Raw genomic sequence first — 21,079 nt, 5'->3', positions numbered from 1 at the left:
AATGTTTAAATTTATCCAGAATCGTGCAGCTCTAATATGTATTTATGTATATATATATGTATATATATATATATATATATATATATATATATATATATATAGTTTACATTGCAATTAATTCTAGTAATGTTTTTTAAATAAGGCCTGATGTGTTTTACAAACACATGTACCGGTATAAAATTCTTCATATGCAATTTCAACTTAAATGAGGACCAGTGAAAATTATGTAAACAAAAATGGTTTAATTATAACAATCACTGAATTGTAATCAAACCATGTACTTCTAAAAAAAAAAAAGCAAAATCAATCTGTATAAAAAGAAAACTGTAGGAATGGGATTCTTTTGGATCCTCCTTTCGTAGTCTCAGAGAAACATGTCTTCAAAATACTCATCAAACTCTTCCTCCCTGAAAGAGAATCGGACACACCAGGTTTGTCAGTGCACCGTTTTAGAGAGACTTACAGACACACTCCCCACATTCGTGCTTGTATAGACTCCCCATCGTAGTAAAATACATCATAATGTCGATACGCACCGTGATTTCTCCTCCACAGTGGGAGCTGGACCTCTCCAGTGCTCTGATTCTGAAGGACCCTCTTCTTCTTCATCCTCCTCACTTTCTGCATCTGGAAAATACACCACATTAAACTCATATCAGGATTTTTGCCTGATAAAATTACTGTAGTAAAGGAAATTACTGTACGTCATGAAATATAATAAAAGCCGACCAATCAGGTTGTGAACATATCCCTATGCCTTTAGGTTCGATGTTTAAATGCTAAGCAGACCAGGATTAAATGTTTTTTTTTTTTTTGGTCTAGATCAAACGAAGCACACTACAAATGTGAACACACCGTTAGAGGTCTGAACATATTTATTAGGGTGTACTGAGTACATTCTCTGCCTGAGGGCACTACATGAGGGCCAATCATCATTGTTAGGGGAATGAGGGCAAAAAGGGGCAAGCATACCTTTATCTGACTCCTGAGACTCCTCTGAACTTGAAGACGAGTATTCTGTAAAGAAGTGTTTTTTTATGTTTTGGTTTTAAACAACTTTTGCAAATATAAAACCTAGTATTTAAACCCTTGTGTTCATTTGGGAGCGACAAAAATTAGATGGCAAATAGTCCTAATCTGCTTTAGGAAAGGAACACTTTTGTGTCAAAATACTTTAAATCATAATCCATGACATGTATGTTCTCTTTTAAAGACTACAAAACACCGCCACAAAAATACGTTAAAGTTAAGCATAGGTATGCAGTGGAATCCTGCTCAAACAAGCTTGGGATCTTGGAAATGTTTGGAGGCTTGATCTGCCATGAAAAAGTGCTTGCCTTTGCGCCTCTTTTTGTGTTTGCGCTTGTCCTTGCGCTTGTTCTTTCTGGAGTGGGACGATTTGGATTTCTTTGAGAGTGACTTGTCCACGTTCTCTTTCGATCGCCGTATCTTCTTCCCTGTTACTTCTTTTCTCCTGGAATAGAGTTTAAGCGTTTCCAGCCAGTCCAATGATATCTGAACATTCAATTGTGTTTGTAATGGTGGAATGTACTTACTTGTGATGATAGTTAAGTTTGAATGAACACTCTGGACACAGACCTTTAAAAGAATGTGACGATATCAAAATTGAACAGTGAATGCAACATTAACAGTGTCTTAATGTCGGTTGGGGAAAAAATAAAGCTGAGTAAACTATTTACAGTGGGGTTTCATTATTTTCACATTTTCTCCGTTTTTTAAATTGTTAACTGTCACATCACCGTTTTGAGCATCGATCTAAACTTAAATGGTTGTAATTCATAAATGCTTTGGAATAAAGACCTAAAGTTGTGTCTTTTTTAAAAGAGGACACTCGGCAGATTATTGCAGAAGTGTAAGCAAATTAAACATTTTTATTTTATCCAATTGCAAAACAATTTGGACTTTAAACTCGCTAGAAAATCAAAGGCACGTCTTACCAAATTTGAAGTTGATATCACAAAAATTGAGCCAGTTAAAAGGAATTAAAGTGCTGTTTCGGTGGTAACGCAATGTCCAATTTCAAAACGAGTTTCAAAGGATACATTTTGAGTGTTTAAGCTTTCCAATGATAGCTAATACGAGAATCGACACACTGGCGCCATATATCGATATTCTAATGAATAAAATAAGGCACTCTAAATAGATTTCCCTGCTCAAACAAAATCGACAAAGAGTATGCAATATACAAGAACTGCCTGGTAAAAGCAAAGTGCACGGGTAATACTACAAACATGCAAAGCCACTTGCATCGCCATCACTAATTTACAGACTGAAAAACTTTTAGTGCTGTTTTCTAATACTTTGGACTTGAATAAAGAGAGAAAACATGCACCTTGCATTTTGTTTTCATAGTTAGACACTACAGATATCGTGATGTATCATCATAGGATTGTCTAGCAATATATTGATTATCGCAGAATTGATGTATCTTGATATTATCGGTATCGTGAGCCATGTATTGTGTATCGTATCGCGAGGTACCCTGGGATTTCCACCCCTAATTTACTTAAGATGATTACTAAAAATATGTGATGGGGGGGGGGAAATGGCAATAAAATCCTACTTGTGGGACACTGACAGTTAACAGGCTATATGATAAAATATATTATCAGCATGACAATTTGAGTAAAAGTTGAACTAGAAAAAAATTATCATGTAGTTCATAACAGAGTTCAAGTAAAGAAAAATTGAATTTAGAATTAATATTTTCGTAACATTTCTTATGCTCGTTAGGTCACGTATCTTTCTTTCTTTTTATCAGGATGCTAAAACCTTTTTCCAGGTATAATTTAGATTTAGAAATAAATTTTCATTTTGGTCTCAGACTTTTGGACCCCAATTTAGTATAATATTTCAAAGGCATTTTAATGCACTGTAGACAGTTGAGGTAAAGTAGCATTCAACAATAAGCATGCTATAATAACTAGGCAGTCTCACAAATAGAGACTTGGGCTTCCCTAAATCCAGGCTAATTAGATTGGCTCTACCCCCGTGTCCTGTGAGCGGAGGGGATTACAGCATGCAAGGTTTAGACGGCCACGTGGTTTCGCAGCTCGGGCACTCACGCAGTTTCAGCAGGGCGTTCCTCTTCTCCTCTTGCTCCACATAGGCAAAATTCACCTCCCAGCTCTTCAGACCCTCCTTACTCTCACAGCGCTTGTTGCCGCAAAAGAACTGGCCTGTGTGATTCAGAATATATCCACATGTGAGTTGCGTTGCATCGAACATACATGACAGATAGAATATAAACTGTAGACCATGATCAATCCCAGTAAAGCATACTGTATCATTTTTGATTACAAATTTCTAACACCGTGTCTACACTGGACGCGTGGCAAAATCCATGCATCCGAAATCGCATACTGACTGAGTTGATACTACACTTGAATTTCAACTTACTTCACGACTGTTAAAGAGTATGTTCGGTAGCACTTTATTTTGCAGTCCTGTTCCGCATGTACACGTGATATACATAGTAATAATTACAATAACTGGGTAATCACTAGGAACTAATCCTGAACCTACTCCTTAACCTAACCTTAAACCCTGTAGTTACCTTATATTACCCAGTATTTTCTAAGGGAACTACACTGTAAATTCACATACTGTAAAATAAAGTGCAACCGTACGTTCTAGTATGAATGTAATCCGGACATACTACACTCATTATCATGTAACCTAACAGCGTTGCTTCACTGCCATTCATAAATCCTCTGTTGTGGCCTCATGGGATAGTAAAGTGTCCATCACACGCACACTTCAGAATTTTGTTGGAAGTAGTATGTCATCTGGGGACTTTTTGCCAGCTGTTTTTTGTATGCTGGCATACTGTTTTTCGCCTACTATATAGTAGGGAAGTATTTGATTTCAAAGTATTATGTTATCCGTATCTGAAATAGATTTGTCATGTCATGAATTTGTCATGTCGCGACACATCCAGTGTAGACAGCATCACTGATTATAATGGGTTCTATCTGCTCATGTCTGGTGTAGACAGTGTAAGGCCTCTAAATTATCAACATGATCAAAACTTTGCTGAAAACCTGTTGCACACAATCTACTACATGCCTTCTGTCGTCTGATTTTGCGCTCCGTTACTGACAGACAGACTGAGCTAAAGCCACTCTCCTCCTATGACCTTGGCCTGGCATTTCACCTCAGATATCATCGGGCTGACGTTAGCCCAGGTAGGTTTACAAGGGGATCCTCCAGAAAAGTGCGTCATCGGGGAGGTTTTCTGACAGGCTTCCCACACCTCTGACAGTGTGCTGCCTGGATTGGCTTTGGCCAATCGCCCTGAGCCTGACAACACTTCTGTTTGAAAGTGAATTGCTTTAAAGTTTACAACACTCACATTTCTGAGATTGATATTTTTAGATCTTCCAGGTATGTTATGTACGGAAATCCCTCTCTGTGAATAAGTTTCTTGGAAAATGTTTTTGCAGTAACTTGTTAGGAAAGAAAAACTCTTATCCTGGAAGTGACCTCGAAACAGGAAGCATGTTTTTGCAATTTCCAGACCTTTGATAAAATGTGTCCAATTTACACTGTGAAAAAGCAATACAAATTGGCTCTGTTTAGAATGATTACGTCATGTTGCAAGTTTGAGAAAGGCTTGAGCTTTGACGTAGCTGGCAGATGATCTCGCGGCAGAGAGAGTGACTCAGGTATCATCCTCACGTTGCACATGCAGATTAACCCCTTAATTGATGTCTCAGCCGTATGATGGACCTTACTTTGAGAGGGGGAAAATCTGTACAAAGGAAGAGATATTCCTACAGGTCTAAAATGGCCCACTTATGGAAGCTTGTTTCTGCCACAGAATAAAAAATAAAAAGGTAATTGTGACTTTTTAATCTCACAATAGAAGAAAGTCAGAACTGCAAGTTATAAACATGGAATTGTGAAAAATAATTGCAAGTTTAAAAAAAGAAAAAGGTCAGAATTGTGAGATACAATTACCTTTTTTAATTTCGCAATTCCATTGTGGAAACAAGCTTCCATACTCACCATGCTTTTGGTACTCACCATTTTCCATACTTTCCATGCAATTTTCAATTTTCTGTTTTTCGGACACTTCTCTGCTGATCTACTGGGATTTTCATGCACAACCATTTCTAGGGTTTACAGTTTCTGAAATACTCAGACCAGCTCGTCTGGCCATGCCATGCCAACCATGCCACGTTCAAAGCCACTTAAATCACCTTTCTTTCCCATTCTGATGCTCAGTTTGAACTTCAGCAGATCGTCTTGACCATGTCTACATGACTAAATGCATTGAGTTGCTCACATGTGATTGGCTGATTAGATATTTGCATTAACGAGCAGTTAAGATACCTTCTAGATAGAAACATGTTTTGACAAAAACAGCTTGAGGTCATTTTTATATGTCCAATAATAAGCATTTAAAGAGAAAAAAGGGTTTTTAGGGTTGAAAGTTAAAGGGTTAATGCGATGCCTCATTACCCCGTTTCTCTGATGACGTACATGCCTCTGCAACTAAGCTCGCGTGAGCAGCACTGAAGCTGTTAAAGCCAGTGAAGCTGACAAACAGCGTCTTTGGAGAAATGACAAAACGCATCAGGGTTAGCCCTCATTAGGAGTCTCAGGGAAGCCCTTATTATGCTAAACTGTGAAATAATGCCCAGCAGATGGGAACTCCTCATGACGAACTCCTAAAGAGACCTGTTAAAATGTCCCTCAGCAGGAGAGCAAACAAGTTGGTAGAGATATTAACGAAATGTGCATTGACCTGTATGAGTTTCATATTCTCTAAAGAAAATGCGAGAGGCGTTTACCAATGCAAAACTTGCCACTATGATGCAAGGATGTTGTGGGTGGTTGTTAAGGTGAGATCTTCAAAAAACTCTCCTCATTAAGCTGCATGATTCGACGTATCGTTCATGTGGGTCCCAGATTTCTCAGCAATTTAATATTCAGCAAAAAATATTTTAAAGCTTGACATTAATTCCAATGCCACTCACTCTAAAAAAAAATGTGTTGGGTCAACAACAACAAAAAAGAAAAAATGAACACAAGCGTTTGCATTAGTTATGAAAACTGAATTAAATCCTTTTCACCAAGAAAATATATTGAGTTAGAGGAACTAAATAATTTTAAACAAACAGAATTTTTTAAGTAGCGCCAGCTACTTGATTTGTTGCCCTGGAACCAATTAATCTTATCTAAATCCACAGGTCTCATAGCACATGCTAAATGTAACTTATTTAGCATGCATATTTAACGAATAAGTAAGTAAGTAATTCATTGCTTAAAGTCAATAGTGTTTACCTTCATGTATTGTAGTCTACTCTTCAACACAATGGTATAAAATTTCAACATTACAGAAACTCTTTGTCAAAATGTCAAACATAACGGCATTAAACACTAAAGGGTCGTTCCTTTCACTAAAAAACAAGCAAATTAATACTTAATTTCAACATTTATTCTCCTTATCCAGAGTCCTATGCAGAGCATGCTGGGAACTAGAAATCCACTGCCCAATTTGCCCTAAAGTTATCCTAAAAGTTAAAAGTTAGCCCTAAAATTTGAATGATCCCATAATTTACTCACCCTGCCTCTAGCCATCCTAAGAGTATATGACTTCCTTCTTTCAGCCAAACAGAATCGAAGTTATGTTAAAGGGGTCCTATAATACTTTTCCACCTTTTTTAACTTCAGACTAATGTTTCTGTTTGAGCATAAAAAAGATCTGCAAGGTTACAAAGCTCAAAGTCCAATCCAAAGGGAGATATTTTATTTAACAGAATCCACTTTCCAAGAACTACAGGAAACGACTCGTTTGGTCTACAACGCGTTTTTTCCGGGCTTTGCGAAATCCTAATGTCATCATAACATCATTTAAATAATCCCCGCCCTCTGAACACAGAAAAGTGGACGAGGCCTGGTTGAGCTGCGTTAGAGAAGATAGTGTTGTCGCTGTCAAAGAGAGACTTTTCTTCCAACCTGCCTCCGCTCAGCTGCTAACTATTAGTGTTGATGTAGTGTTTACTGTAGCTTTTGTAAGCTCTTGCTTTTGTAAGACTGTTCAGAATCACCACCCCTTAGGAAAATTAACCATGCTTTTGTGATCAATTACTGTTTGTATTACCCTAGTTTTCAGACAAATATCATGATTAAATGGTGTGTAATGTATCTAAAATGTATAAGAAAATTACAACAACAAAAAACAAACCACTCTGAAATCCGTGCTTGCAAAGTCTGTGCATGAAATCCGTTCAAAATCAAGACCTCGTAAAAGGGCATAATAGGACCCCTTTAAAGAATATCCTGGCTTTTCCAAGCTTTATAATGAGAATGAATACCATTTTTGAAGCCCAAAAAAGCGCATCCATCCATTATAAAAGTAATCCACACGGCTCCAGGGGTTTAAAGGATTTCTGAAGCAAAGCGTTGCATTTTTGTAAGAAATATATCCATAATTATAACTTTATAAACTGTAATCATCAGCTTCCGGTAACGTCCGTCCGCGCGTTCATGAGAGAGTCGAGTTCTGGCGTATGACGTAGGATGTAGGAGTAGCTTAAGATTAGGTAAAAGTAGACGCCTCTCGCGGTTCAAACACATAGGACTGAGCAACAAACTCAAGCTCCTCCGACATTTCTCTTTAAAAATTCTCATTATAGACTTTAATTCATGACTGGTGTTTTGTTTTGCTCTATCCTCTGCGCTTCCACGTTTTTCAATACGTCATGCGTTGGGTCAGAGGTCACTCTTCCACCAGAACTCGACTCGCGTACAGCCGCTACCGGAAGTCAGGTATTATAGTTTATAAAGTTGTAAATATGGATATTTTTCTTCCAAAAATGCTTCACTTCAGAGGCCTTTATTAACCCCCTGGAGTCGTATGGATTACTGTAATGAAGGATGGATGTGCTTTTTTGAGCTTCAAAAAATGGTACCATTCACTCCCATTATAAAGCTGGATATTTTTGAATATATGCTTTGCTAGTCTCTAACATACAAGCGTGACAGCGTGTGACCATATGATCAATCGTTTAAGGACCTCTGCATGGACCTCTATTTGTTTGTGTAATTTTGATGATTGTTACACGTACTTCACCCTTGTTTACCTACTAAGATAACATAACCGTGAACCATGAACCAGAGACAACAAAACCATTGATTTTTGTTATGACACAGGTAAACCCAACACAACCTTACAATTAGGCCACTGTCATAGAAATTTCTATATGCTAAACAATAATAATCTAATATTAAATTACTCTGGAAAGACATGTCAACATTTACCTGAACAAAAAAACAAGCTAATTCATGAGGCATCTTCCAACATTTACTACTTACTCAAATTAAATAAAAATGTAATCAAATGTGCCCCATACCTATTTTAAAGAGGGAAATAAGTGTATTTATGGTCAAGCCTTCACCATCTGATCAGTTTACGTAAAAGTTGAATAATTTATTTATTATGTAAATTAACTGTGCTTTCTTTTTGCAATTCTGCAACATCTATTTATCAGCCCACTAAAGCTGTTTTTTCAGTCCCAGTCCATCCCTGGTTTGGTCAGGATCATGGTCAGGATGAGGATGTTATTTCACACAAGATAAAACTGCATCACCACCTAGTGGCTGAGAACAGTACTGTTTTGATATTGCTCTGAATTTTAGACCCGTTTTGTTCTTTATGCAACCAACCAGAATACTGTACTTCAAGTATGTGAACATATTAATGCTCGGTTTCACAGACAAGGCTTGAGCCTAGTCTGAGACTAAAATGCATGGTTTGAGCTGTTTTAACTGAAAGCAACTTTCACTGACATTAAAATATGTCAGTGCAATTGTTTTGTCTCAAGATGTACACCAGAAATGGTGTTTTCTAAGGCACGTTTATTAAAGCTACTTAAATGTCTTAGTTTAACTAAGGCCTAATCCTGGCTTAATCGAAGCCCTGTCTGTGTAACCAGGCCTAAAAGTTTTATATATAAGTATAGAAGTAGAAAACTGTTTTTGAATTACCTTTTCCAGATACTACTTCATTTTCAATGCGCCACCGAAATCCAAACTAGTAACAGAAAAGATTTGATTCAGTAAATAAAGAAACGAAAGAGCATTTAAGATACTAAAAGACAACATGCCCAGAAAAGTATTTAACATTATAAACATTGAACCCTGTAGTATCATATTTGATCTGTGAATTTCTAATGCCTCAAAATTATCAACATGAACAATCTATAGCAACGATTGATAGTTTATACTTTTTTAGCAAGTTAAAGGCTATAATATAAATAACCTTTATATTGTTAGTAATATTTCAAGATGAACACTTGAACACCAGAATCAAATATCATACAACAGGCTTTCGAGGAACGTTTATTTATTAATCTCTCAATCATCATTGATTGTATTGTATTATATGTTTTGCCTCCACAATTAAAACTACAGAGCTTTGATCATAAAACTAAGCATTTAAATATCTTAAAACATATCATTTGTAAACAACTGATATTTACATGCATTTTATGTAAATATGCAATAGTGTTAAAAAAATGTAATTGATTCACATTACAAGCTATCAGAATTTCATCTTTTTCAATTTTTGGCTATATAATTAATAATAACAACTGCGTCAAATTGCATATTTTAGGGCTTCTGAATAAAATTGAGGTGTTTTTGAATTGAAGTGTGAGCTCCATATTTTCACTATATCATACTATATGAGCCTGGTGAATCAAATATGATACAAAACATAAAACACATTACAGTAATGCAAACTTTTCAGACTTTTATGTCATACATCAGGCTTTACAGGGTTAAAAATGAACAGGCAAACCTTATTTTCTTTGTATCTGCTAAGGTCTGCGATACAGTACTCCTTGAATAGCTTATCGTAGTACTTCTTTGCGAGCTCTTGCTCCCTATAAAAGGGTTCAGAAAATGTGTCTTAGGGAGACTGTGCAGAGGTTAAGAACAACGGTCAAGATTAAAATAAATAAAAAATAGAGATACCATGTCATATCCTCCTCATCCTCCTCTCTCCACAGGAAACGGTGGTTCTCTTTCACCACATCCAGATCTGTCTTATCTCTAGACCTGCGTATGGAAACACACACTTCCAATCAGCATCTATCAAAGCATCTAACCTGAAATAAAACTAAAGCTGAAGCTGCACCACTTAACTGTATTCATCATATATTTCATATTAGAAAAACTGCAAACTTCAAATGTTCAGTAGTTTTCATGAGAGTGACAGTGTTTCTATAAAAGGCAGATTAAGTAAATTGCTCACGTGGATCGTCTGAGTTCCTCCATCGTCCCTCCATAATACAGAATGTAGTCGCTGACAAACTTCTTGTGACGTTCAAACTCACAAAATACTGTTAAGGATTTTTTGCCACTCGGAAGAAAAAATATTTATCCTTTGTTTACTACGGTCAAACTTTCCCAAATATACAGGCTCGTTCACACTAAGAACGATAACTATAGTAATAAAGATATAGTTCTAAATATAGTCCACACCACAACTATAACGATAGCACAGAGAAACTATATAGTTGAAATCACGAGAACTATTTTTTTCCAGCTGATGAACGATAAAAACATTGACAGCCAATCAGAATCCATCCTGCTTTAAAGAGCTCTAAAGTGGCAGATGACAAACCCGCAGCGTGTTTATAATAAACAGAACGATGGTGCGGACGCTAATATAGTGACCTTTATAGTTACTGTTCTTGGTGTAACCGGGCCTTTATACGATGCATTTTAATCAAAACTTTATTACATAGTCTCATTCGGTCTCTCAGTCTAACGAGATGAAATCATAGAATGTAAAATGAGCCACAAAGAAATGCAGAGCTTTTCAAAAGCTGCAAATCTGCCAGTGCCGCACGATTTTGTGAAAAACACCCATTGACCGGATACAGCGTTCATTGATATCAGGTGTTGCCGTCGGTTTCTGGCTTCCTCTCTGTCAGGAAAAAAAACCCAGCAAAATTTATTTCAGCATTCAGCATATACTTTGATATTTTTACTATATACTTTGATATTTTGATGGACAAAAGCAGTACCTGTCCCATTCATGGGCAGCAACATTTTTATGGGCCACCTTGGTGTGTCGACCTTTCTGGAATGGCTTCTGTAACAGCTCATTTTCACCGGCCCTAAAACCAAAAACACACAAGATGATCAGCACTTAAAATGCTAATTAATCACATTCGTTCTAATTATATTCCGTTATTTGCTGTTGCTTACATGTATATAAATTCACCAAGGCAAAGATACAGTAAAAAACAGTAATATTGTGAAATATTATTACATTTTAAAAATAATACATTTATATTGTAATATATTTTGAAATGTAATTTATTCCTGTGATGGCAAAGCTGAATTTTCAGCATCATTACTCCAGTCTTCAGTGTCACGTGATCCTTCAGAAATCATTCTAATGCTGATTAGCCATTAAGAGGAGTTAATTAAATTTTAAAATATATTTGAAAAGAAAAGCGTTATTTTAAGTAGTAATAATATTTCACAATAATACTGGTTTTACTGTATTTTTTATTAAATAATGCAGCATTGGTGAGCAGAAAAGACTTAAAAAAAACATGATTTCCACATGATCTACATGTTCAAAAACATGGTAGTACCATTATTCTATGCTGAAATATATGATACCCAAAACCATTTTTTTGTTAGTGATATTAAACAAAATCTCACCTTTTGTCGTCATATTTGGACTGCCCTCCACCACCATCATCATCACTGAAATCAGAGTCATACCCTCCGCCTCCATGGACCTAAAACATTATCATAGCACAAAAAAGGGACACTGATTACACAAAATGCATGGAATCACCAACAACAGTGTGCAGGTTATAACCTGGTATTAATGCACAACATTTAAACATATTTGTTAATCTGTGAAATGCCAACATGGTGATTTGTGGCAGGTGATATACTAAACAAGTACAGGAGGAAAAGGGAAGATGAGCCAGCTGACCACAGCAAAGATGGAAAGTACTTGTGCTTGATACACTGAGTCAGCTGCCATGATGCCACTTCAGCACAGCAGAGGAAACACAACACCCAGAGTCGACGGCAGCAGGACACAACACGTGAGGGTCAGTTCTGACACTGCCTTTATTATTTGTGTCATAATTCACACTTGTTCTTATCAGAAATCGGTAAAGATTCAGTGACAGAAAATCCAGAACAATTGGTCTTTCATTCGAAAAATGGTAAAAATGAAAGCACTGAAGGAGTTGCAGTGATCAGGACAGGCGCTTTACTGTTCTCAAACGGCTATGTGAAAAATCCATAGAATGCAACAAAGAAACATTCTTATGAGCTTCTCAACAAAGACTGAAAAGGAAAATCGTTACAATAAACAATTTTGAACATGATGAATTATCTAATACTAACAACAACAACAATAATAGTAAAAAATATGCTTATGAGCAACATATCAAAATATGCAGTGACATTTAACACAGTTTTATTAATATAGTATTTATAATATAATATAAGTTATTTAATATAGAAAGTTTTATTTAAATTATAATAACAATTTCAGTCAATCATCGTTGTATTGCATGGCATTATATGTTTTGCCCCCACAGTTTGATCTGTATGTTCTCTTTATAAAACATGTTATTGGGAGACATAGTTTATGCTAATTACTGATAGTTATTTAGCTAATAACTGATATTTATTTTCATTTTGTGTAAGAACTGTGTTATACCTTTATGAAAATCATTTGATTTGATTTCAGTTATATGTTATAAGAATTTCATTTTAATTTTTGGCCATGTAAACAACAACATCCGCAACATATAATATATGCATGCTATACATGTACGTATATATTAAAGGTACAATATCGTTTCTGACTTATTTCATATGTCATGCTTTACAAGGTTTATTGAGCAAACGAATACATATGTTTTTCTTCAAGGTAACAAGCCACATTAAACACTTATTATTAGTGTTAAACAATCTACATTTTAAAGCACGAGCATTTCTGTTCTATAATTAATACAGGGAAAAGATGTGGCATGGATCATCTGTGCGATATGAGTAACCTTTACTTTCACGTCACGCATGACAAGCTGCCACAACACAACAAAGAACGCAAATTAAACCAAATTTTCAGATTCCTGTGCATAACTTGTGACTTATAAACTACCTTAACAAGGTCTAGCGCTGGTTTGTCCGAGCCGCTCATCTGTGTTTACATGCAGCTGAACCTCCGACGGGCGCGAAATGATGACGTATAAGCCACGTGGTAAAAACAAAGGTAGACCCGTCTTCCCGTCTTCACAATGCTTGTGTTGTGCTGCTTTTGATGGGAACTATCAAGGCCAATCCCTTTGTCTCAATTTGTGTGAATATTATATTACAATGGAGTCTGAATAATAGTTATTTATATATTTTAGGAATAAAACTACAGATCTACATGTGAATGTGTAAAAATTGCTTAAAAGTGACAGGATTTGGGTAGGCTATATGATTATAATTTTTCTTTGTTTCAAACAGACAATTGTTTACATCAGAAATTGGTGTAAAATTCAGTGACTGGAAATTAGAGGGGGTAAGGGGGCGAAGTGCCATTTTCTCACATGTAGAACAACTGGTCTTTTATTCAGAAAAATGCTAAAAATGAAAGCACTGGAAGAGTTGCAGTGATCAGGACAGCCATTTTACTGTTCCCAAATGGCTATGTGAATGTAACAAAGAAACATCTATTGATCAATTTTAAGTCATTATACAGATGCACAAAACACTTTTAATAGGTAACTGTATTCTCTCTCTCTCTCTCTCTCTCTCTCTCTCTCTCTCTCTCTCTCTCTCTCTCTCTCTCTCTCTCTCTCTCTCTCTCTTATATATTTATATACAGTATTACTTTTCATAAAATTAATTTAAATATAGCATTCTTCAAGCACCTTATATTTATCCATTGTGCAGAAACCTATTATAATATATGTTACTATTATAATGCACAATCCACAGTGCTTGAATAGTGCTATTATTAAATAACATTTTATTAAATGTAATATGAAATATGCTTAATTAAAGAATAAGCCTATAGCAGCATAGTATTTCTTTCTCTGATCGCTTGAGGGGCGCAGGTGCATCTCTCTAAAGCCTCATGAATATTCTCACTATCACTTATTCATGGATTTGGTTCATGCGCATTCACAGTAATAACACCATTGGATAGCAGCTGGTATCATGATGCAAAAGAGGGATTCTCCCAGGATCTAAACGAGCCCGCGTTGCCAAGGGATTTTTTTTCCACTTTCATTTTGTTACTGTTGATTTTTTTTATTTTTTTTTATTTTTTTTTTTTACCTCTCTCGGTTATTTAGACAAAAAAAATGTTTAATTTCCAAATCGGCATGTAACTAAGAGGAAATCTGAGCCCGCTCGGATATCTTCCCTATAGCAGAACGAATCGCTTGGATGAGCGCCTGCCACACTGAGACATAGACATTCATCACACGGACACAACTGAGGGGAGTCGACCAGTCAGTCCAGCAGACCAGCACTTATCACCAGCGAAAACAGCACGGCACTCAGGAACACACCGGGACAGAATGGGAAATGCAAACAGGAGCATAAGAGGATACAGTTTTCTGCTGTGGGTCGCCACGGTGCTGGTGTTCGTGGAGAGCAGAAGAGGCAAACTGCCGAGATGCCCCTCTGGATGCACGTGCACCAAAGATAACGCCTTGTGTGACAATGTGAGATCTGTGCCACACAGCTTCCCTCCTGATGTCGTCTCACTGTAAGTACAGTTTACATTCATATATTCAAGTGCAGCACTGATTCATTTACGATGCAGATGCAAATCGTTTGCATATAATGAATATGCATATACTATCTGAGCCTTTGTATGTTTTGTTGTATAATCTTTGTCCTGCTCACACAGTTCTTGATTCTTTTCCTAACAGATCATTTGTGAAGTCTGGATTCACTGAGATTGCAGGGGGAAGCTTTCTCCACACTCCATCCCTTCAGCTTCTGTGAGTTTCTTTTAGTGTCAAGTTGTTGTTGTTGTGGATTCTTTATTAGGATGGGGTGATCACCATGTTAAGTGGTCCAATGTTTGTTCTAAGCAATTACAGCCCGCCCCCCATTTTGGGGACATTCTTCAGCGTGTCTAATTTCTCAAAGCCTTTAAATTGCTGTGAATATTATGCAATGCAGCTGCTCTGTGAGGGACATGGCCCTGTCCTCGTGATAAGCAAATAAGAAAATCTCGGTCTTCTAAATATCACACCGTCTTGCTCCTAGTTTATAAAACACACAACCTTTGAAATGAACATCGGAAAAGGCTTGAAGGCAGCAAGTAATGCGTTTCTATGTAAATGTAAACTCGCACAAAAGAAAATGCAAATCTGACTGCTGGATTTGGCACTATTATGCAAAATATGACCAGTCTTTTATCTTTTACACCCTGTGTTAGGTCTGATTGAAAATACCAGTCTTTGGTTGGGTGTCATTTCATATGCTAGACTAAAGTGGAGTTTCAGCAATATAATTAAAAACAGAAAGGTATGCATGCATGGAGAAAAAGAATGCTATTGTTATTTTGTCTTCCTCCGGATGGAACTTATTGTCATGGGCTAAACACCAGCCTAATATGAAAATATTTGTGTTTATAAATATTTTGTTGGTGTAGTTATTGTGTTAAGAAATGCCATTGCTTAAAATATGCAGCGATTCAAACTCTGAAACCATTGAAACTGTTTTGTGTGTTCCATGATTTCCTAGATTGTTTACAGCCAATTCTTTTGACTTCATCGACGAAGATGCTTTCCAAGGCCTGCCACATCTGGAATATCTGTGAGTTTGATTTATTGTGTTCGAAACTCTCATCATTCAATCATTTTAGATTATCACTCCGATTTACTATAAATGCAACACTCTTTTTCAGATTTATTGAAAACAACAAAATTGAGTCGATTTCACCCCATGCCTTTAGAGGTTTGAAATCTCTCATACACCTGTGAGTATATTTAAAGTTTTTATTATATATATATATATAAATATATATGTATTTATATATATATATATATATATATATATATATATATGCATGTATATTAAAAGAAGTCTCTTATGCTCACCAAGGATGCATTTATTTGATCCAAAATACAGTAAAAACAGTAATATTGTGAAATATTATTACAATTTAAAATCACTGTTTTCTATTGGAAATATATTATGATTTCTGATGAATCATGTGACACTGAAGATCAGAGTAACGATGCTGAAAATTCAGCTTTGCATCATAGCAATAAATTACATTTTAAAATATGTTCAAAAAGAAAACAGTTCTTTAAAACTGGAATAGAATTTCACAATATTACAGTTTATACTGTATTTTGTATCAAACAAAAGCAGCCTTGGTGAGGATAAGACACTTCTTTCAAAACATAAAAAAATCGTACAGATCACAAACTTTTGAACGGTGGTGTATATATTACTATATTATTGTTTTATTTAAATATATGGTATTATGCTAGAGTTCGTAATACCGTAATCTTACAATATGTTCTCTTTTGTTGACATTGATTATTGCATCAATTAACATAATAATGTTCATGTTAGTTCGCAGTGCATTAACTAATGTTAACAGATACAACTTTTGATCTTAAAAACATAGTAATTAATGTTCAAATTAAAATGAACTAAGATTAATACGTGCAGTAGTCGTGTTAACAAATGTTTTTGTTTGTTAGGAGTCTTGCCTACAATAATCTTGAGACGTTGCCCAAAGATATTTTCAAAGGAATGGATGCCTTAACAAAAGTGTATGTATTCGACCACTCAAGTCCATCATTCTCGTAATATAATATACCAGAAAAAAAGGTGATTTGAAATGTCATCTGTAAATCCATTGAGCAGGGATCTCAGAGGAAACATGTTCAGTTGTGACTGTAAGTTGAAGTGGCTGGTGGAATGGATGTACAGCACTAATGCAACGGTGGACCAGCTACACTGCAGTGGACCTTCAGCCTATCAAGGCAAGAAGATCAATGACCTTGTGCCTCAGTCCTTCGACTGCATTACAGCAGGTAATTTTGTGCTGGACTGTCCTGGCTTTTGAAATTAGCTGATCCCTCATGTCTGCTGAAATGCTTATGGAGATAAATAAAAAGGCATTCACAATAAAAGGATTACATATTCACCTTAAAAATGTGTTTATTCCCCAGCAATTTTAATTTTCCCGAAAGACAGTGAATGTAAAGTTGGCAATGTGTAAGTACAAGAGTATGTTTAGATCTCGAAAGCTTCAAATAGTGGCCATTGGTGACTGAGGTGTATCTAGAGAGCAGGGTGGCTGATTTTTGCAGTGCAATTTATTGATAACAATGCTAAACTGCTAAATGTCGGTGTTTGGAAGGTTTCTTTGGAAATGTAATAGGTTACGGATTACCCTTTTTAAAATTGTAATAAGTAATATAACTATTTAGTAATGGAGCTGATTGATTTTTGATTACTTTTCTAATTTCCAGCACTGGTACGCATTTTTATCACTCGCCATCAACCAATCAAAAGCATCAGAATCGCATCGCTTTACTAAACGGCCTTTAAATAGCAGGAGGCATCGTGCACATCAAAAACAGGCAAAGCAACAAATTAATATTATTCAACATATCCTAGATTTTTACAGAAAATATTCAGATGTAACCCCCTTTGTAATCGTTAACATTTTCATAAGTAACTGTAATTTAATTACACATTTTTTCTCAGTCATTTATTTTGTAATTAAATTACGTAACTATGTAACTAGTTACTCCCCAACACTGCAAATTGTAAATAATTATTTCAATTATTATACAGTTATAGGCTGATAATCCCAGAATGACCAAATATCATGTGATTAATTGGCCTGGCTAATATATCGTCCATTAGCCTCAGCGCTAACAAGCATGTTATTTGTATATTTGGGCTTTTCACAATACACATTGTTTCAAAACAGTATTAATTACTATATCCTGCAGTATTTATTGCTTTATGTGAGTGCACTGTACAGCATGTATGAGGATAGCACTGGATATATTTATAGTATATTGCAAGTTGGAGTTGTTAATACTTCTTTGGCTATATGGAAAGGCTGGGAAACATGACCTAAAAGCCACGAAACAAAATGAATGAATGACTGCCAAAGTCGTTTTTTATGTGCTTTTCATAATAGACATTGTTTCAAAGCAGCTTTACAGATAAGCATGATGTTAATGTTTATTATACCTAAATGCATAATTGTCCACATTTAGCAGCTTGGAGACAGGATGGTTTACATATGGCAACGATATAAACAATCAAGCAATTGAGATCAGAGTTATTAATACATTTTTCAGTGATGGAGATAAGTAAGAAAGGCTTAAACGCTTTTTCTTTGTCTTAATCTTTGTTTGTTTGTTGCAGAGTTTGCTTTAAAGAAAACCCTTGTATTTGAGTCCATATCTGTGGAGTCCTTTACATTTGGGAATGATCAGTATGTCGTATATGCCCAGCCTTTCTCTGGGAAATGCAGCTTTTTGGAATGGGACCACGTCAACATGGAGTTCAGAGCTTATGACACCATAGAGAGTGAGCATCACACATCACACCTCCTACCCAGAGTGCAATGCTGTTCTGGCCCGACAGCACCAGCACATGCCTCAATCGCAAAGCCACAAAAAGGGGTTACAAATGTCCATTTGAATTTAGAGACTGATTGAATGAATTGAATTTTAAAGGGTTTGTTCACCCAAGAAAGAAAATTCTGTCATTAATTATTCAGAAGACCCACAAGACTTTCGTTCATCTTCGGAACACAAATAGAGATCTTTTTGATGAAATCTGAGAGCTTTCTGTCCCTCCATTGACAGCTACAGATCGTGTCTCTTCAGAAAATTTGGACTAAACCTCTCAATTCATATAGTTTTACGATCTCTTAATGAACTTTTTGAAGTGTGTGTCAAAGTGGTAGTTGCGTAGCTGTCAATATAGGGACAGAAAGCTCTCAGATTTCATAAAAAATATCTCTATTTGTGTTCCGAAGATGAACAAAAGTCTTACGGGTTTGAAACGACACGAGGGTGAGAAATTATTGACAGAATTTTCATTTTTGGGGGAACTTTAATGCATTTTTGTCATTACAGGCACTTCCACGGTCGTGTGCAAGCCAATGGTCATCGAAGACCACCTTTTCATTATAGTCGCTCAACTTTTCGGTGGCTCTCACATTTACAAAAGGGACAGCTCTGCCAATAAATTCATCAAAATCCAGGACATCGACATCCTGAAAATCAGGAAGCCCAACGACATTGAGACTTTCCGCGTGGAAGGCGAGTTCTACTTCGTGATAGCGGACAGCTCGAAGGCTGGCTCCACAACGGTGTACAAGTGGAACGGCAATGGCTTCTACTCGCACCAGTCTCTCCATCCCTGGTATCGGGACACGGACGTCGAGTACCTTGATATCGCCGGCAAACCCCATCTTATTTTGTCTAGCAGCTCACAGCGGCCTGTTATCTACCAGTGGAGCAGAAGCCAGATGCAGTTCGACAGACGGACGGACATTCCAGAGATGGAGGACGTCTATGCCGTCAAACACTTCAAGGTGAAGGGGGAGCTGTTTGTCTGTCTGACGCGCTTCATCGGCGACTCCAAGGTGATGAAGTGGGACGGCGCTATGTTCACAGAGATACAGACAATGCCCTCGCGGGGTTCCATGATCTTCCAGCCCGTCTCCATCGGCAACTGGCAGTACGCCATCCTAGGCAGCGACTACTCTCTAACCCAGGTCTATCAGTGGGACACCAAGAAGAGCCAGTTCGTGCACTTCCAGGAGCTCAACGTCCAGGCGCCGAGGGCATTCTCGCTGGTGTCCATTGACAACAGAGAGTTCCTGCTGGCTTCCAGCTTTAAAGGGAAGACACAGATTTACGAGCACTTGATGATCGACCTGAGCAGTTAGTGTGCCAGTCGAACGCGCAGAGAACCAGATCCTGGCTCAGCCGAGCCTGTTGTGAAAACACATGCATGATCTAGCCTAGCGCTAATAATAATAATTCCAGATGAATGCCTCTCTAGAAACGCCCCCTTTGTGTCTTTCTCTGTTGTCACCATCTGTTCTGCACTTTTCATTTTTCCTGTTTTTGTTGTCCTTTTCAACAAAAGCTATTGTTAACGTATTCTCATGCTTTGCCGTGTAGTCACTAAAGAGGTATAACAAGGAAACAACAAAGGTCAAATCAGTTAGCTGTTGACGTGATAACAATCTGCCAAATAAACTGTTTACATTTTTACAGTGATGTAAAAAGCCATTTTTAACTTTTTTAAACAAAACCGACCAGTTTAACCACATTGGATGTGATGGATTTGAAACTTGTCTTGACTCAACAACTTCTTTTATTAATGAGATTGCAATAAACTTAGATTTAGCTCAACTCTTGAGGAAAAGTAACTGTGGGAAGAAAGGTTAGTTGTCAGTACTTGTTTTTTTTATGTTAGAACTAATAAAACCTTAAAAAAAAACGTGAGTCTGTTTTGTCGTAATGCATGAATTTTGCGTATAGTGGGAAGCATAATATGAGGGTAAATCGCATCCATGAAACCTGCCAAAATTATGTCTATGGCCATATTTTTCATTAAAATCAAAGAAACAAGATATGGTCCTAAAATGTGTTGTTTTCATTAAGATGTATTAGTGAAATATGACCTGAACAGGCTCCCATGTAATAAGCATAAGTGTTCGATAATTTATTCACTGAATTCAAAATAATTTTTTTATGCTTTATTATTTGGTTACACTGTGGTACAACAAAATTAGAACATAATAATTAAGAATAACACCAATAGAGAGAATAAAGAAAACGAACGACCGATACCATACAGACAGTAACTAAAAAAGGAACAAAGGGCATTACACAAATTAATAAAAAATACACAATGAATACAGTAAAAAGTTCTCAGAGCTTTTTTGTTAAGCTAGTGTGAAATTGTAAGTAAATAATGTTTTATCTCTTGTAAGAATACTAATAAAAATAGGTTTACAATTTTAAAATGTACATTTATAATATAA

General features: G+C 36.4%; 2 protein-coding genes across 3 annotated transcripts; one reads left to right on the top strand and one right to left on the bottom strand.

Moving 5' to 3' along the window:
* Window positions 1-179: 179 nt before the first annotated feature.
* fra10ac1 (FRA10A associated CGG repeat 1) lies at window positions 180-13,284 on the bottom strand. Its single transcript, XM_056245983.1, has 14 exons — window positions 13,184-13,284; window positions 11,716-11,795; window positions 11,067-11,159; window positions 10,921-10,966; window positions 10,289-10,365; window positions 10,009-10,092; window positions 9,833-9,917; window positions 9,019-9,064; window positions 3,087-3,200; window positions 1,557-1,599; window positions 1,338-1,474; window positions 973-1,017; window positions 537-627; window positions 180-407 (listed from the first exon to the last, which is right to left on the bottom strand). The coding sequence occupies exons 1-14, from the start codon at window positions 13,220-13,222 to the stop codon at window positions 365-367; spliced, it is 1,023 nt and encodes a 340-aa protein (XP_056101958.1). The 5' UTR covers window positions 13,223-13,284; the 3' UTR covers window positions 180-364.
* On the top strand, window positions 12,038-20,303 carry lgi1b (leucine-rich, glioma inactivated 1b). 2 transcript variants are annotated; one of them, XM_056245972.1, is made up of 9 exons: window positions 12,038-12,119; window positions 14,444-14,785; window positions 14,952-15,023; window positions 15,775-15,846; window positions 15,938-16,009; window positions 16,746-16,817; window positions 16,912-17,081; window positions 18,436-18,600; window positions 19,155-20,303. In XM_056245972.1, the coding sequence occupies exons 2-9, from the start codon at window positions 14,595-14,597 to the stop codon at window positions 19,970-19,972; spliced, it is 1,632 nt and encodes a 543-aa protein (XP_056101947.1). In that variant the 5' UTR covers window positions 12,038-12,119; window positions 14,444-14,594; the 3' UTR covers window positions 19,973-20,303. The 2 variants fall into 2 exon arrangements, with proteins under 2 accessions (XP_056101947.1, XP_056101946.1); XM_056245971.1 differs by lacking the exon at window positions 12,038-12,119 and having other exon boundaries at window positions 14,364-14,785.
* The last annotated feature ends 776 nt before the right edge of the window (window positions 20,304-21,079 follow it).

Source organism: Rhinichthys klamathensis, unplaced genomic scaffold (genome assembly GCF_029890125.1).
Source record: "Rhinichthys klamathensis goyatoka isolate OS25496 unplaced genomic scaffold, OSU_Roscu_1.1 h1tg000035l_1, whole genome shotgun sequence".
NCBI lineage: Eukaryota > Metazoa > Chordata > Actinopteri > Cypriniformes > Leuciscidae > Rhinichthys > Rhinichthys klamathensis.
Note: the sequence above shows the minus strand (reverse complement) of the source record. Positions and strands in the feature narration are given on the sequence as shown.

Coding starts and splice junctions, on each gene's coding strand:
- fra10ac1 (XM_056245983.1), bottom strand. CDS start 13,222: ATGAGCGGCTCGGACAAACCAGCGCTAGACCTTGTTAAG. Junction 11,796..13,183: donor CAGCGCTAGACCTTGTTAAG/GTAGTTTATAAG, acceptor ATAATGTTTTAG/GTCCATGGAGGCGGAGGGTA. Junction 11,160..11,715: donor TCCAAATATGACGACAAAAG/GTGAGATTTTGT, acceptor TTTTGGTTTTAG/GGCCGGTGAAAATGAGCTGT.
- lgi1b (XM_056245972.1), top strand. CDS start 14,595: ATGGGAAATGCAAACAGGAGCATAAGAGGATACAGTTTTCTGCTGTGG. Junction 16,010..16,745: donor TTGAAATCTCTCATACACCT/GTGAGTATATTT, acceptor TTTGTTTGTTAG/GAGTCTTGCCTACAATAATC. Junction 16,818..16,911: donor ATGGATGCCTTAACAAAAGT/GTATGTATTCGA, acceptor TCCATTGAGCAG/GGATCTCAGAGGAAACATGT.